Source organism: Dromiciops gliroides, chromosome 1 (genome assembly GCF_019393635.1).
Source record: "Dromiciops gliroides isolate mDroGli1 chromosome 1, mDroGli1.pri, whole genome shotgun sequence".
Taxonomy (NCBI): domain Eukaryota; kingdom Metazoa; phylum Chordata; class Mammalia; order Microbiotheria; family Microbiotheriidae; genus Dromiciops; species Dromiciops gliroides.
The window spans coordinates 110,969,068-110,987,414 of NC_057861.1; the positions used below are offsets into that span (position 1 = coordinate 110,969,068).

Genomic DNA, 18,347 nt, shown 5'->3' on the forward strand with positions numbered 1-18,347 from the left:
TTAGTTTCAAAATGTAGCATTTATGCTTAGGGGCAGCTAGGTGGTTCAGTGGAGAGAGAGTACTGTGCGTGAAGTCATCTTCCCGAGTTCAAATCTGGCCGCAGACACTTACCGGCTGTATGACTCTTGTGTTGTTCATCCTTCCTTTTTAAAGAGGACCAATGACATCATGGGGTGATGTCTGGACTTGTTCATGAATTGGATCTAAGTGAGGCAGAGTTGCACAAACAAGGAAAGTAATTTAACTCTGTTTGCCTCAGTTTGCTTATATGTAAAAAGAGCTGGAGAAGGGAGTGGCAGACCACTCCAGTGTTTTTGCCAAGAAAACCCCAAATGGTGTCACAAAGAGTCAGACATGAATGAACAACACTATCTTTGCTTCATTGTATTTTTATTCATTTAGTTAAATGTTTCCCAACTGCATCTCAATCTGGTTCAGCCCCACACCAGTGTTGTAGGCCAAATATTTGACACCTCTAGGGGTGTCTAGTGCAGTGTATAAAGAGCCAGGCTTGGCACTAAGAAGACCTGGGTTCAAGTCTTTTGCTGGCCGTGTGACCCTAGGGGTCTCTACTTCAGGGGATTTGGTTACAAAGTAGGTCCCCACTTGGATTGGTAGAGGGAATTATTTGCCTATACCAATGAAATGACAGGTCCAATCCCTATCCCTTATTATGGCCCCTAAGGAAAATAAGTGATATGGAAATATTCTATGAAACTTAAAATTTTAAGAAATATTTGAATAAAATTGCAGTTTCCAGAGAGACCTTAGAAATCCTCTCTACCAACCCATATAGAGAAAGAACCCAACATGGTGGCACATGAGGCTGATGGGGGCTTTGGGAGTTCTGAGAAACAGAGGCTAAGTCAGTCAAGTGTCTGAACTAAATTTGGCAACAATCCCATGAGCCCTGTGGAATGAGGGGTAGGACAGGGAAGGCATGAGTATGCCTAAGGAAGAACCAACTAGCCCAGGTCAGAAAAAAGGGAGTTCATGAAAACTTCTGAGCTGTTCAATAGTAGGATCAAGGCCTCTGGGTGGTCCCTGTATTTCCTGTCTGGGCAAAATAGGGAGACCCAGTCTTTAAAAAGAAAACAAAAAAACCCTATAGCATACAAGTGGACCTATTCAGCTCTTGCCTAAAGACATCAAATTATTGGGAGCCTTTTATTTCTAGAGGTGGCCCATTCTACTTTGGGCTGGGATTTTTTTTTCCCGACCTCAAGGCCAAATCTACCTCCTTGTAACTTCTATCCATTACTCCTAATTCTGACCTGGGGGCCAAATTTAACTAGTCTAATACTTCTATGTGGCCTTTTAAGTACCTGAAGATAACTACTATGTCCCTGTCCCCCCCAGTCCCTCCCTACGAATTCATCATAAGACTCAGAGAGACCCCAACAGTTATGACTCGCTTGCCCTGCCTTCAAGAGTCACTCTGGCCATAATGTCCATCTCTCTTTGTGGCCAGTCTGGTTATGGTCACCTTTGAACTTAGCTAGCATGGTCCAGTGGGGGAGAAAACAACCAAGCCCCTATTCTAAGGGACCCTACTGTAAGAGAATAAAATAAAGAAAAGCAGCAGAGGAAAAGGTTATAAAAATGTTTAGTCTTTGTTTTATTGAGTTACAACAAATGAGCAACAAGTTATAAAAGTTGGTTTTATCCACACTCCCTAGACGGTCTGATTTGTGCGGTGTGCTGAAGTAGGGGGTGGGGGTCGGGGGGAAGTTTGCCAACACAACTATTCATATTGCAACATTTACATCAGATATCTTTCATCTTATTTTTCCAAGTTAGGGGCATTTGAAAAAAGTGCACTCAGGGATCTAAAATTGCTTAAAAAAAAAAGAATAATAAACGGTGAAGGCTTATACAGAGATCTTGTCAATTATCACACCCACAAAAAGGCAGTTAAGAAAAAAAAACAAGACCCCAAACAGTTCATCTTGGTACCATCCAGGTATAAATTCCATCTTAGAAAAAAAATTCCTAAAAAACAATGGAGATTTTTCTTCCATTTCATCTTGGTATCATCCAGGTATAATGAATTCCATCTTTGAAAAAAAATTCCTAAAAACCATCAGAGCCCTTCTTCCAGTTCATTTTGGTACCAATCAGATTTGATGAATTCCATCTTAGTAAAAAAAATCCTAAGAAACACTGGAGCCCTTCCTCTTTTTATATAAAAAGGTGCTTAAAAAGGACAGGTGCATGCCATGCAGCTCTTGGGATGGTCGCTGAGGCAAGAGCGTGGCTGGGGACATACAGTAGTTAGGCAATCAGCCCCCGCTCCCAGCAGTGCAGAAAGCCTTCTATGGAGAGCTTACAGCAGGGAATCCCATGCAAACAGCTGGGAAGGAAAGGGGGCTAAGGACTGGGTTTGAGGCTGCTCTGATTATAAGCCACCTCTGGGGTAAACTAAAGGAGATTTCTCTGCACACCCCATTGGAAAATCTGCCCACCCTATTCCATACTAGGTCTAAAAAATGAAACAAAATCATGAGAATCCCTCCAAAACCCAGATGCAGATATAGTGGTTGCTAATTCTAAAAAACAAAAACCAAGAAAAAAAGAGGAAAAAAGCAAAAAATAAAACAAAACACACATTACCAGCCTCCCCCAAAAAACCTTGCAAGCGTATGATCTGTAAAAGCAACTCAAGCCGATTTAAAAAGGTAACAAAATGGCCACGTTGTACAAATCAATTCCAGTATCGCAAGAGGTTGGGGGCATAAGTAGGGGGTGGGGGAAGGGAGGAGCAATCTATTTACAAGGACCCTTTGAAAATGCAGTAGTAGGACTTTGGCACTATGAACAATTCCATCCGATGATGAGTGCTCCTTGGGGGTAGAGCCCATGGACAGGCAGACCCCAGAGCAGCTCAACTTGGAGTCAGTGGTCCTTGGTGATCTTGTCCAAAGGCAGGAAGAGTGAAGTTCTCTGCTCTTGTCACAGAGAGAGCCCCACTAACAATTGGGATCGTAGGTTTGACTGGTTTCTCTGAAAGGGAAACACAAAACACAAGGAGAAAGTTATCAGTGAGATGCCCATCATTCACTGGGAAGTGAGCTATGAAAGTGTCTTTGCTGATCTTCCAAGCTGGATCCCTTAAAGATTCTTCTCAGGAACAGGAAAAACAAAACAGTATTCAAAGACTTTTCATAGTGTCAGAGTTTGGAAGGGACCTCAGAGACCATCTGGACCAATCTGTACTCGAACATACATCCTTTCTAAGACATTGCCCACTAATCCAGCTTTCACTTGAAGATTTCTACAGAGGGAAGGAAAACTCACGAATTCCCAGGGCAAGTCATTCCACTTTTGGATAGCTCTAACAATAATAGTGGGGAGCTAGGTGGCACAGTGGATAACCAGGCCTGGAGTCAGGAAGACTCGTCTTTCTGAGTTTAAATCTGGCCTCAGACACTTACTAGCTGTGTGATCCTGGGCAAGTCACTTCACCCTGTTTGCCTCAGTTTCCACATCTGTAAAATGATCCAGAGAAGGAAATGGCAAACCACTTTAGCACCTTTGTCAAGAAAACTCCCAAACAGGGTCACAGTAAGTGTCAGATACATCTGAAATGGTTGGGAATGCAGAGCCTGGATGTCAAAATGATCTTAAATCAGGATCATAGATCTAACAGTTTAAAGAGCCCTTAGAGGTTATCTAAGCCAAGTCATTCATTTTAGGGATGAAGAAAATGAATCCCAGAGAGGTGAAGTTACTTAATTAAGGGAATCAATAGAATCTGACAGCTAGAGGATACACAGTACTGGGCCAGAGTCAGGAAGAACCAAGTTCAAATCTGGCCTTACTGGCTGTGTGACCCTGGGCAAGTCATGGCCTTTGTCTCTCTTACTTTCTTCAACTGTAAAATGGGGAAAATATTAGCATCTACCTCTCAAGGTTATTGTAAGGACCAAATAAGATGACATTTATAGAATACTTAGCACAGTGTCTGGCATACAGCAGGTGCTTAATAAATGCTTGTTGTCTTTCTTCCTTCCCCCTTGTGTGGCTGTTTTGGGTTTTTTTTTAGAAACTAATACACTTATCGTTTAATATTGTATAATGGCTATTTGTGGCGTTATATACCTCTACAAAAAACTTTAAAAATCACATCTAAACTTTATAATTGCATACAGTGGTATTTAATGTTTGTTGCATTAGGTTGTATTTCAACTTCATATCCCTAGTAAGTTGCCCAAAGCAGACACTTAAATATTTAGTGAATTACATTCAGTGGCTAATACCCATTTTTTGTTGGGTGATTTTTAACAATTATAGAATCCAGAGTTCACTTCCAGCAGAGCTAGGACAAATAGCTAAAAAGAGGATTTAGAGTAAGGACCAAAGGAGTGGACATTATTCACTTAAAGGAGGCTAGTGTTTGGCAAAGATAATAAAAGATGGAAACAGTGCTGGAGGGGCTGTGGGAAGACAGGCACATCAGTATACTGTTGGTGAAACTCTTAAGTCAGCCCAACAGTTCTGGAAAAGACTGTGGCATTTTAAAGAAAGGTCACTGAACTGTTTACATCTCAGAGAGGTGGCCTAGTGGATACAGTCTTGGACATAGAATTAGGAAGACCTGAGTTCAAATCCTCTTTCAGATACTTACTAGCAGTTTCCTCATCTAGAAAATGGGGATGATAAAAGCACCTATCTTGCTGGGTAGTTTTGAGGATCAAACATATGTCGGGTGTTACAGTTAAGGTTTACAAACTTTAATGAACTATATAAATGCTAGTTATTATTAGACACACTTTGATCTAGTGATACAATTCTTGGGCATGTATTTCAAGGAGGTCAAAGACAAAGAGTCCCATATCTAGCAAGAATTACAGCTGCACTTTTTGTGGCAGCAAAAAACTAGATACAAAGTGTGTACTTTTTTGTTTGAGGAATAGTTGAAAAAATTGTGGTTTAAGAATTTAACAGGCTATTATTACACCATAAGAAATGACACAAGGGAGAGCTAGGAGGCATAGCAGATAGAGCACTGGTTCTGGAGTCAGAATGACTTGAGTTCGAATCCAACCTCAGAAACTTACTAGCTGTGAGACCCTGGGCAAATCACTTAACTCTGAAATCCCCCCCCCCCCAAGAAACAATACAGGAGGATTTCAGAGAAATATGGGGATGACCCAAATGGCTGTATGTGGAACAAAGGAAACAACCAACAGAACAAAAGCCATTGCAGCTACCAAAATGAAAATGAAAGACATCAGAAATTGGATTCCACGCAAGATCCAGTTTTGGTTCCAAAGAACAGAAGATACAACACATTTCTGTCTTATCTGTGGAAAGATGGTAGACTATGGGTTCAGAATGTTGCATATGCTAAGTGTTAAGTTTAGCTTACTTGCCGGCCATTGTTGGAAGGGAAGACTTTATGGGACTGTGGTACAATCAACAAAAGGCATTGATAAAAGAAAAACAAAGTCGATTGAGGGATATTGTAGAGATGGTTAGTTTTTATTAGGTCCTATTTGTGGCTTCCTGTATTAGAGGTTAATTGAAAATTATTTCGAAGTGTCTCACAGATCAGGCTGGTGACTAAGTGTGAGAAATAATTTTACCTGATATTGTATCAGGAATGTTTGCAAAACTGTCCAGTTGACAGAGAGTGTTCACATATGGTGCATTATTAGCAAAAGAGGGTCTGCAGGGTACATTATCTGTGTAGGTAAAAATAACCTGTGCTATTTTCTGAAGCTCCTACAGCAGCCAAACTAGCTTAGCATGCTGCGTTCTAGCCTCTAGAGTCATTCTATCCCATTCTATTTAGCCCCAAAATGAGTCCATTCATTAAAGTATCTCTAGTCAGGAAATGGCCAATTCAAAGTACAACACTGGAGAAAGAAGGTGTGGTATAATGCCAAGAGCAATGGATTTAGCGCTAGACTTGGGATTGAGCCCTGACTAGCGAGGGGTGACCTTTACTCCTCTGTAACTCAGTTTCCTCATCTGTAAAATGAGAATACTGTTTGCGCTTCCTACTTTACAAGGTGGTTGTACAAATTAAACGAAGTAGAGTCTGGGGAAGGTTTTGGTAAAGAAAAATTTCCTAACAAATTTGTCCCAAAGTAGAATGATATGCCTTGGAAAGTAGTGAATTAGCTATGACCGAAAGAGAAAAGGCTTTAAGTGGAGGCTGGATAACTCTAGGTTTTAAAGTGTTGTAGATCAGATGTGTACAATGCAAAGAGAAATGGGCAATACTGCATATTGACTTAGAAAGCCACGTAATAATATTTGTTGTTGTTTAGTCATTTCAGTTGTTTCCGACTCTCTGACCCCTGTTTGGAGTTTTCTTGGCAAAGATACTGAAGTGATTTGCCATTGCCTTCTCCAGATCATTTGACAGATTGGGAAACAGAGGCAAACAGGGTGAAGTGACTTACCCAGGGTCACACAGCTAGTAAGTGTCTGAGGCCAGATTTGAACTCAGGAAGAGTCTTCCTGACTCCAAGCCCAGTGCTCTATCCACTGGGGCCACTGAGATGCCTCTAAAATGGATGATCTCTCTCAAAGCACCCTAAATCTAGAGCTGGTGGGTCCTAAGAGGTTGTTATCTCACAGATGAAGAAAATGAGGCCCAGGGAGGTTAGATTTGCCCAAGTTCTGGCAGGTCCTAAGCGACAGGGGTGGGGATGGAGGAACACAACTCCGAAGCCAAGTCCCCTGACTCCAGAACAAGGGTTCCTTCCATTGGACCAAGACATCAGTGTCTTGCAAAAGGAGTCTGGACAACCTTTGGAAGGTAGGATATTCTATACTCAAATGTGGATGTGTGATTTCATCTCTTTGGGAGTTCCCTCCATCTATGTAAATCAAAGGTGTCAAAATCTCCCATTAGATTGTGAGTTTCTGCTGTCTTTTGCTTCTTTTTGTATTCCCAGTATCATTACAGTGCCTGGTACACAGTAGGTGACTATTGACTGACTGCTCACTATGTGCAGCACCAAATTATTTTACTGAAGAAACTGTTCATGATACAGAGGCACACAGCTTCTGCATAGCATCTAAATCATTGGCTTTCATTCCTTCTTCCTGAGCCAAGCTCTTCCAATACGTTTTCCCCCTATCGTCACCTTTTTCTAACTTTGCACCGAAGTTACCAAGTATCAGAGTGTAAGTTGAGTTTGATTTGGAAGATTTTACCAAGTTTTCCCTAGAATTTCTCTATTGCTTTATCTTCAGCAACTGCTATTGGAGAATGAGCTGCAGTTCTTTTCATGGGGGTCTTTTTGTTTTCAAATACTTATATTTAATCCTGTAATATTTAATGACCACATCCAATGAAATAATGCTTTTGTAGTCTTTAGGCATAGAAAACCTATTCTGCTGACTCTTCTTTGCCTCTCCAGGGTGCCTGTGAATTAGCAATCCATTAACTGCAATTTCCTTTTTTCTCCGGGTTTCATTTATAGCAAGAAGGTCAAGCTTGCTATGACTCAGTTCCTCCGGCAATATGTCCACTTGTTGGACAAGGATCTCATGTTTGGAATACAAATAATCAAATTAAAATTTATTGATAGTTTAAAAATGATGATTCTTAGCACTGGCTGCTCATCTCCCCACCAGTATCCCACTGTCACTTCAGAGATGGAGTGAGGGCCATACAGGGATGAAGGCCATTATCTGTTTTTCTGTTTCGTGATGTTGCCATGGATCCTACCGAAATTCATCATCAGGTGGCCAGACCACTGATGATGAGCCTCTCTACTTTTAAACTTAGCTCTCAGGAAAATGCATCTGACTTGTTACCTGGGTGGGGGTGGGTGGGACATAATTAAAGGTCTTCCTGGCATGGTAGAACCCGTTAGGTCTTACACTTCACTGATGCAGCCCACAAAAATCCAGGAGTCCACTCTGTATGAGGATGAGGCATCAGAAGCTGGACTATATATATATATGTAGGGCAATGAGGGTTGAGTGACTTGCCCAAGGTCACACAGCTACTAAGTGTCAAGTGTCTGAGGCCGGATTTGAACTCAGGTCCTCCTGAATCTAGGGCTGGTGCTTTATCCCCTGTGCCACCTAGCTGTCCCCAAATCTAAGTTTCTTTTTTTCTTTTTTTTAGCTGGACTATATCTTTGCAAACTTTCAAGACTTGAGCGAATGTCATGACTATGAAATGGGGTTAAGTTTCCAGAGGAGGCCAGGTCACATAGGCTGAAGAAAGTAAATTATCCCAAGGCTGGCAAATACATACACAAAATCAGCCAAGAGCAGGGGTATCTTATTCTAGGATCTGTGAACTTGTGAAAAAAATTTTTTAACTGTACTTCAATATAATTGATTTTCTTTGTAATCCTGTGTATTTTATTTTAGGCCTTTAAAAAACACAATTCTAAGAATAGGATTTACCTAGTCTGCCAAAGGGGTACATGACATGGAGGAAAAAAAAAGGTTACTATTCTCTGATCTAAAGGTTCTTTTCAATATCAGATTGCATATGGTATTCATGTTTAGGCATGGAGATTCAACTAGGGCAGGGTTTCTTAAACTTTTTTTGTGTCCTGGCCCCCTTGGGGAATCAGTCTGAGGAAGGCTATGGACCCCCTCGTCAGAGTAATGCTTTTAAATGGATAAAACACAGGATTGATTACCAAGGAAACGAATTACGTTGAAATATAGTTATCAAAATAGGGAAAAACAAGTAATAATACAAAACAAGGTCAAGGACCTCAGGTGGCGAATTCCTGATTTACTTACAGGAACCTAAAGGCCTCTTCTGATTGAGACATTCGATCTAGAATTCAACTTCAGACAGGGCTGGTAAAAAGTACTAGGCAATGGCAAAGCCCAACAGAAATGGAAGTTATTATGAGGTTTAAAAGGTAGTTTGCTCAGTGTTTGCATGTGCATCTCTCCAGCCCCTTTCTGAACACCCCACATATGCATGTGCCCACCAGCTAAGCAAATCACCCTGAAATCTATCTTTTTTTGCAAACTGATTGGAAAAGTCAGTCTCTCTCTCTCTCTCTCTCTCTCTCTCTCTCTCTCTCAACCCCTTTCTGGACGTCTCTCAATGCACGGCCCCCTCTCCATCTGGCAAGTGAGTACACTTTTAGGTTTTCTGTCTCATTGTACATGGTCTGAAACAAACACTATCTTTCCATGCTGCAAACTAGCAATGAGAGAAGCTGAAAAGGGCTCTCTGTTTACCCGATCAGAAGGTCAAAAGGGAGGCAGGGGAGAAACTATGTCTGGAATGGAGTTTTTTTTTCCTCTTGCAAAAAAATCACAGATGATGTTTGTGGGTAATTCAGTGCATTAACAGCTACGCCCCTGAGTTTCAGTATTTGGGTTGTGTTTCTTCTGGGAGCTTCCTTAAAGGAGCAACAATGAATGAGTCAGGAACTACAGGATTGGGGGAGGTGAGCAAGGGGGCTGGAAGGGCTGGGAGAATGGCAGCCAGGTGCTCCCAAGGAGGCTGCCTCTTACCAAATGCCAATAGAAGAGAGCATTTGTTCTCACACTGGAAGGCTGGGCTTGGGCAAGAGCCTGTGATGGGGTTGATAGAAAGGTGGCAGAAACCCCAAGAAAAGCTGGTTTTCCTTATCCAATAGCAGCAGCTTCTATTTTTCAGAACTGAATTTTGAGAGTCTTTATATTACATTATATTGTTTCCATTGATTCTTGTAGCAAGTCTTTTTGGGGAGATAGTGTAAATATTATTATCCCCATTTTGTAGATGAGGAAACAAAGGCATAGAAAGTTTAAACGAATTACCCAAGGTCACATTGCTACTGGGAATGTGGGATCCAGCTTTTAAAAATTAATAATACATGATGATTTATTAAATAATAATATATGATGAAAATAATATGTATATTTGATAACATTATATAATCACACATAATATTTATATAGCCATTATTATGTGCTAAATTCTTTACTGCTATTATCACATATGGTCCTTATAGCAACCCTGGAAAATGGGTGTCATTATTATTCTCATTTTACAGATGAGGAAACTGAGGCATACAGAAGTTAAAGTGACTTGCTCAGGGTCACACAGCTAGTAAGCATCTGAGGACAGATTTAAACTCAGACCTGCCTGACTCCAGGCCCAGTGCTCTATCCACTGTGCCACCTAGTTAACCCTGGTCAGCTTTTATTTCCCCCCCATGCAGAGGTGTAACTAGGGCAGGGAGAATAGGACTTTGCCCCAGGTGCTGGCATGGGTCATGACTGAATGGGAGAGAGGGTCCCCAAGAAAGAGCAAAAAAGGCAGGGAGTCAGATGACAGGTTCCCCTTTCTCTCACTATGACTGCTCTCTATGTGTCTCCATCCCCCATCTCCTGCAATGCTACTTCCCCTCCCAGACTATTCTTTATATTATATTGGCATCTAAGAACCCACAGATTTCAAAGTAAGACTCACTTCCCTTTAATAAATGATTCAGGGGAAATTGAATTAAACAAGTAGCACCTGTCCCTAGAGCAGAGGCGTCGAAAACGGGTGTTATAAGAAAAACAACAAACAAAAATACACTTACCTCCAAAATAAAAATCAAACCCAAACTCTTGAACAAGTCAGATTTTTCCCCTTAGCAGGCCCGAGTTCCAAGCAGGAGATCCAAACAAGTGTGTGAGCAGAGGCCTCTGACACATCTCACCCAGCATCCCTCCTGTTGTTCAGAAAGGATCCTGTTGGATGGCTTAAAAGGCAGCTATCAGAGTCCAGGCACTTGAGGATCAAATGTGGCCACAAGGGAAGGTCTTCTCCAAGTTCTCAGTAACTGCTTAGATGGTCTCTGAAGTCAGATACCACCAGGAAGAGGAGAGACCAGAAAGCAGAGCACAGTCTCCAAGCCCACTCTCTTACCTGTAGCTGTGAGGAAGAACCTTCAGGAAGGAGATGACCCAAGGGGATGGGTAAGGATGGAAGGGAGAGAAGGAGCTCTGCATTGTCAAGTGTCAACAAAATGAGGGCATGGAGGGAGGGGTCATGGTTCTTTGAAATCTCTGTATTCACCACTGTTTAAATTTTAATGCGTCCCACAATTTTTTTTTGAGGGAGAAATATACCATTTCTTTCCAAGTCTCCCTAGTTTAACTTGGTGTGGGGGTCACGTCTATGTATACATACCTCACAGTTACAGAACTGTTGTGATTATAGAATTACAGTGGAAAGGACCTCAGCTGTCATCTCATCACCCTTATTTATCTACACAGACAAGGAAACTGAGTCACAGAGAAGTTCTGTAAATCAGTTGTGCAAGGTCAGTTAGGATCAGGGACTAGAACTCAGGTCTGTGAGTACTTGGGGCACTGATCTACCCGTATCATTATCTACCTCAATTTCAATCTCTGTAGAATGGGGATAATACTTGTCCCACTTGTCTCACAGGATTGCTTCTAGGATCAAAAGAAAATTTTTTAAGATGAAAGACCTTATGACATGGAGGACAAAGACCTAGACTTAAGAAACAGAAAGATCTGAATTCAAGATGGCGGCCACTACGGAAGTCACTGACTCCAATCTCAATGGAAATTCCTTTCACAAAGACTTTGTAATTTTTTGAATGAGAATTCCTTTTAAAACATCTCCAAGAGGGCAGCTAGATGGCACAGTGGATAAAGCATCAGCCTTAGATTCAGGAGAACCTGAGTTCAAATCTGGTTTCAGACACTTGATACTTATTAGCTGTGTGACCCTGGGCAAGTCACTTAACCCTCATTGCCCACCCCCCCACCCCCCAATGAGCTGAGCTTGATAAGGAAAACTAAGGATAACAAAAATGGGTGTGTATGTGGGGAAAAGAGGATCATAGATAATCTTTTTAGCATGGATGAGAATTTCTTTTTGTTGTTGCCAGTTATTTCAGTTGTGTCTGACTCTTCATGACCCCATTTGGGGTTTTCTTGTCAAAAAAGATTGTCATGGTTTGTCATTTCCTTCTCCAGCTCATTTTACAGATGAGGAAACTGAGGCCAACAGGGTAAAGTGACTTGCCCAGTGACTTGCACAGCTCGTAGGTGTCTGAGGCCAGATTTGAATTCAGGAAGATGAGTCTCCCTGACTTCAGGTTTGGCACTCTGGCTACCAACACCTAGCTGTCTTATGAGACAATTACAACATCCTTATATAGACACTGAGGCACAGTAATGGACCTGGAATTGGGAAGAACTGATTTTGAATTCTACCTCAGAAACTGATTAGCTTCGTGATCCCAGACAAGTTTCTTCAACTGTAAAATGGGTTAATAGGTGTTATTGCACCTACTTTCCAGGGTTGTTGTAAGGATCAAATGAAATAACATATGTAGAGTATGGTGTAATGTTAGCTATTATTATTGCTATTACCTTTCTATTTTCTTGGATAAGATGATCCTGTGGATTGGAAAGTACAAAAAAAATGAATAAAAGAAGCTAAAACCCAGGATAAGTGGGTCTCTACCTATCCTCGAGGAGTTGATTCAACAGGTCTGAATGAACTATATTTCAAGACGCCAAAGGTCATTGAGTTACTGTTTGAAAGATCACAAACAATAGGAGAGGTTCCACAGCATTAGAGAAGGAAAAATGTTCTCATTTACAAAAAGAACAGAGAGTGGTGTCTACATACTATGGGCCACTGAGCTTGATTTTGACCTCTGGCCCAAGTCTAGGGAATATTATCAGTCACACACATTCCTCGGAGCTGGAAAGGACCTTGGAGGTCATCTAGTACCACCTGGATCTGAGCAGGAATCTCAACAACACCAATGATAAATGGTCACACAGCCTCTGCCTGAAGGACTCCAATGAGGAGGAACCTCGTAGCCCATTCTACTTCTGAACAACTCCCACTGTTAGAAGTTACTCCTAAAGATTCCTAGTGAGTCACTCTTTCTGTGGCTTCTAGCCAAAGAAGCAGTCACTGAAAAGGGCACTGGGCTTGGTATTCAGACTCCTGAATTCACACCTCACTTCAGACACTTAGAAGTATTGTGATCATGGGCAAGTTCCTAAAATGCAATAGGCCTCTGTTTATTCATGTGTAAAATGGAAGGAAATAAGGAAGGAAAGAGGGAGAGAGGGAAGGAAGGAAGGAAGGAAGGAAGGAAGGAAGGAAGGAAGGAAGGAAGGAAGGAAGAAAAGGAAGGATAGAGGGAAGGAAGGAAGGATGGAGGGAAGGAAGGAAAGAGGGGGGAAGGAAGGAAAGAAGGAAGGATGGCAGGAAGGAGGGAAGGAAGGAAGGATGGCGGGAAGGAGGGAAGGAAGGAAGGATGGAGGGAAGGAAGGAAAGGAAAAGGGGAGGGAAGGAAAGAAAGGAAAAGGGGAGGGAAGGAAAGAAGGGAGGACAGAGGGAGGAAGGGAAGGAAGGAAAAGGGAAGGGAAGGAAAGAAATTAAAAGGGGAGGGAAGGAAAGAAGGGAGGATGGAGGGAGGAAGGGAAGGAAGGAAGGAAACAAAACAAACAAGCTTGTATTAACCAATTACTATGTGCCATGTATTGTACTAAGTGCCGGGGATACAAAAGCAAAAGGAAAGACAGAGCCTGCCCTGAGGAGTTTACATTCTGGTTGGGGAAGATGACTCATAAAAGGAAGCTGAAACACGAGGAGTTGGGGTAGAAATGGAGGTACTGGGCATGGCCCCATGGTTTTAAAGTCAAGGACCAGGGCCAGGAGGAGCATGAAGGCCAGCATGAGCCCTCTACAAAAAGGAAGGCCCAGGAGGAATTCACCCATGGGAGAAGGGGGTGGGCCTTATGGAGGGATATGACACAGTGAGAAGGCAATAGGGATAGTTCGATGTTCCGGGGGTGAGGGGGCTCCAGGTGCTGAAGAAAGTTGTTGTAAAAACAGGGGTTTTGAAGTCTGGAAACCAGGAACAGAGTCAGGAAGGGAATGAATGGGGGTGAAAATACTAGCGTTCAGGACTGCCTACAGGGGCTATTCTGATGAAAGCTTTTTGACAACTTTAGAACCAGGTTCTCTGACTTCAAAGACAGGGCTCCTTCCAGGATAATACAACTGACTCCCATTCCTCATGGCACACAGAACAGTAGCACCCAGCCCCAAAGTCACTTCTTACAGGAAGCTCTCCCTGATTGCTACAGTCAGAAATTATCTTTCTTGCCTGAGACTTTGCCTAGTATTTTGTACCATCTTCTGTTCTGCCTTGGGAGAGGCAACGTGCTATAGTGAAAAGAGCTCCTTACTTGGGGACAGAAGCCAGATATCTCAGACTGGGCTCTGTTACTTTAGTGATCATACAGGGAAGAAAAGGGAGCAAGTATTTAAGTACCTACTATGAGCCAGGTCAGGCAGTTAGGTGGCACAGTGGATAGAATGTCAGGCCTGGAGTCAGGAAGACTCAAATTCCTGAGTTCAAATCTGGCCTCAGACACTAGCTGTGTGACCCTAGGCAAGTCACTTAGCCCTATTTGCCTCAGTTTTAAAAATCTGTCAAATGAGCTGGAGAAGGAAATGGCAAACCTCTCCAGTATCTTTGCCAAGAAAACCCCAAATGGAGTCATGAAGAGTTGGACATGACTGAAATGACCAAACAAATGAAAGGCACTGTGCTAAGTACTTTATAAATATTATCTCATTTGATCTTCACTACAACCCATGAAGGTAAGTGCTATTATTATCCCCATTTTACAAATGAATAAAGTGAAGTAAACAGAAGTTAAGGACTTGCTCAGGGTCACACAGATAGTAAGTATCTGAGGCTGGATTTGAACTCGGGTCTTCTTAACTCCAGGCCCACCGTCTTACACACTGTATGGCTTAGTAGCTAGTACAGACAGATAATACTGAAAGAGAGTTAGGATCCCCAAAGGTCCTGACAGACTAGAACAGTGAGGCAAAGCTAGTAAGATAGAATTAAATCAGGATAAGTATAAAGTCAAACATCTGGGTTTAAAAAAAATCAACTTCATAAGCACGAAATGGGGGAAGGCATTGGCTAGACAGCAATCTGAGAAAAAATCTGGTCTGCTATATCGCTATGAATTAACACTGTGACTTAGCAGCCTAAAAAAGCTTAGAGGATCTGGAAGATGAAGTAGGGGAGGAGGCAGGGAGGAGACACAGTGTCCAGCACTTAGGGATGTGATAAGCCTCACTTATGCCGTCGTCAGACACCACATGGAATATGAGGTTCATTTTCGGGTACTAAATTGAATTTCAAGGGTGATGAGGTGGAGGTAGAGGGGATTAGATTGCTCTTCTTTGACCCCAAGGGCAAGATGAAGAAAAAGGTATAGAAGCTGCACAGGTAGATTTGGTCTGAAGGCAGGGACAGTTTCAGGCCGGCCCCAAACAGAAATGGCCTGCCTTGGGAGGTGGCCCTTTCAAGGAGGTTTTTTGAGCAAAGTCTGGGTAGGATATAGAGGGGATCCTTGAGGAAGTACAGGTGGGAATAGGGAGTCTTTGAGGTCACTTTTAAGCCTCAGATTCCATGGGTTCCTATGTGAATTCACATGTGAGGGGAGTCCCTTGGCCAGGACAAAAGGGTTACACCCTGATTCTGCCTCTGTAGGGCTAGCTTCTACCTGTCATGAATTTCTGTATTTTTCCTAAAGTCATCTTTTAGTGGTCTGGTACTGAATAAGTATATTAGTTTAGGTAGTCGCTGTCACTTTTTATATTTACACAGTCCAATCGTAAGCAATTTAATATTTCTCTCTTTAGGCATGTCTTTACTTCTACACCTATCTGCCAGGGAAAATAACAGTAAAAAAGTTTTCCTTTTTACTCATTAAAGCTATTTTATTCAGCCTATTTCTTAGAAAGGGGCAGATCTAGTCCAGATTATTGTCTAACTTAGTGATTGTCAGAGGCAGCTCGGTAGCTCAGTGGACAGAATCCTGGGCTTGGAATCTGGAGGACCCAAGTTTGAATTTAGCCTCACACACTTTATTAGCTATGTGAACCTGCACAAGTCACTCAACCTCTTCCTGCCTCAGTGTTCTCATCTGTAAAATGCGGAGAAGAGAACTTAGCTAGATTTATCTGTCTCTCTATTGATCACTTTCCAAACATTAATGTGTGAAAATTGTAGCTATTTAACCAACTCCACAAAAAATCCCCATGTATACATGTCTAAAGGAGCTGAAAGTAACAGAGGTAAGAGGAAGGGAAGCTAATGGCTTCCCTTATGGCTTATGGCTAATGGTTTTGGTTTTTGAAATCACCACCTCATTTTGATGAAACATTTTCCCCTGCTCAAGGGATCTGTGGGATGGGCTAACACTGTCTCTCTTTCTCAGGGAGATTTATCACTGACACCCAGGAGCAACCGCTGATGAAACTTAACTGCCTGAGAAAGGGAAAAAAATAATTCTCAAAGAACTCAGGCATATGCGAGGCCTGGATTCGGCTCTCACCCATGCTCTCTCCTCTGGGTCTCTGCCCCACTGGCTCTATTACTGCTCATTCACTTGATACCCATTAGCACCTACACCAGAAGGTGGACAGCGAGGAGGGAGAACAGTGAAATTCAGACTGGCCAGCTGGCTGCTAATTAAGCTGTTCTCGCAAAGGCAGGGTGGGTGGGACTGAGCCACCGGCTGGCTTCCATGTCTCTCTCTCTCTCTCTCATTCTCAGTCCTGCCCAAGTTTATTCATCAAGAGGAAGTGAGCATCTCTGGTGCTTCATTTAGATACAAACTGACATGGAGATTCCTACTCTTCTTTTTAAAGTAAGGCGTGAGATCTTCACAGCTGTTAAACTTAAGTGGTTCCCTTTTAAGGAGGTATATGGGACTTAAGAGACTAGAACAGCTCAAGCAGAGGAGTGTTCTTCCCTTCCTAGGCCTGGGCCTGCCTTGTAGTGTTTGGGCTGTAGGGAAGAAGGTGGATTTCCATCTGTGCATCCATCTCCTCTTCCCACTTTGCATCCTCTACATTCACCACCACACTGGTGATGGCACAGGAGGGACTCCATCTGCACTGACCTGTTGAGAAGCACCAGCCTGTATCTGATTCCACGAGGAAGTCCATTAGGTGGAGGGTATTATTATTATTATATTAGTAGCTATGGTTACCTCCTTCGCTTCTCCTCTTGTGGCTCCCTGGGTCTAAATTACACCAATCTAGTCTAGATTTGCAAGAGTTATGGGGTGACCAACTCATGGTAGAACATGGCTACTTAACTAGGACATGAAGCTCATACTTGGTTATCCATGCCATAGTATATACCAAATACTTAAAAAGTCTTTAAAAAACATTCTGGGTTGAAGGAAACAACTTTAAATCCTATCTAACTACCCTGGGTACTTACTCTTAAAACCACAGCATTCTCTGTCTAACAGTAGCCAACACAAAACACATATAGGATGGATTCTTAACAGCTGACATTAGAAAAGGAATGAGGAGAGAAGGCAAGTGGGACTTTATAGACTGGGCAGAGAGTCGATTTCATAGATGAATGGCAGCCACAGATATTGATTATCTTATCTTTGTAAATAAGGACATAAATTTAGCAGTCCCAATTAAATGTACATGCATGTGTGTGTGCATGTGTGTATGTGGAGGAAACACGGGGGAAAGTCCAAAGAGGGAAAGTGGGAGGGGGCAAACAAAGGGAAGATGGGGAGGGAGGAATGAAGGGGTGGGGAGAGACAGAGACACAGAGAGAGAGAGACAGAGAGAGACAGAGAGAGACAGAGACAGAGACAGAGACAGAGAGAGAGAGAGAGAGAGAGAGAGAGAGAGAGAGAGAGAAAAGAAGAAGATCTCTCTTTCTTGAACACATCAGAGATGGGAAGATTCAGGTCTAAGTTCTCTCTCTGACACATACTGGCTGGGTGATCCGGAGAAATCACTTATTCTCTAATATTACAAATTTCAAACAAGGTACCAAGTTTCCATTGATTTGGAGGGGTTTTTCTTGGGAGCTTCTAACATTCATGAAATAAAAGGTCCAGTTTTTGAAGAGTATGTATGTGTATTTTATATATACACACATATATACTTTTAATAAGAGACTAGAATATAAAATTATGTATATGTTATATCTAAATTAAAAATATATGCTTTTAATAATAATTTTAATAATCAATATATTAACTATATTTAAATCATAGGTCTGGTAGAAGATATATATATATATATATATCTGCATATATATTTATATACATTGATACTAGTATACCTACACACATTTATGTCATTATAGCTATCTCTCTATCCATCCAAATCTCAGGTCTGTCTGGTTACTAAAAGTATATGCACACACATTTATTAAATAAATATATTAAATATAAAATATTTTATATAACACATATAATTTAATATTATATAAAATATAGAAATATATTTAAATTTCACATCTGGTAAAATATAGAGAATTCCCAAAGCTTTAATAACTTAAAACAGCACCAA

At 41.8% G+C, this 18,347-nt stretch overlaps 1 protein-coding gene across 4 annotated transcripts in view; it reads right to left on the reverse strand.

Annotated features, from left to right (window-relative positions):
- Window positions 1–1,614: 1,614 nt before the first annotated feature.
- The window catches only part of ZHX2 (zinc fingers and homeoboxes 2), a 225,790-nt gene continuing 209,057 nt past the window's right edge, over window positions 1,615–18,347 (reverse strand). For 3 of the 4 annotated variants that reach the window (XM_043977625.1, XM_043977623.1, XM_043977624.1), the window contains one exon: window positions 2,868–3,004. Coding sequence is in view for 1 of the 4 variants with exons in the window: in XM_043977626.1 (XP_043833561.1) it covers window positions 2,886–3,004 (119 nt within the window). In the remaining 3 variants the exon portion in view is untranslated. Of the gene's footprint in view, window positions 3,005–18,347 lie in introns of all 4 variants that reach the window. The other variant, XM_043977626.1, reaches the window with a different exon arrangement.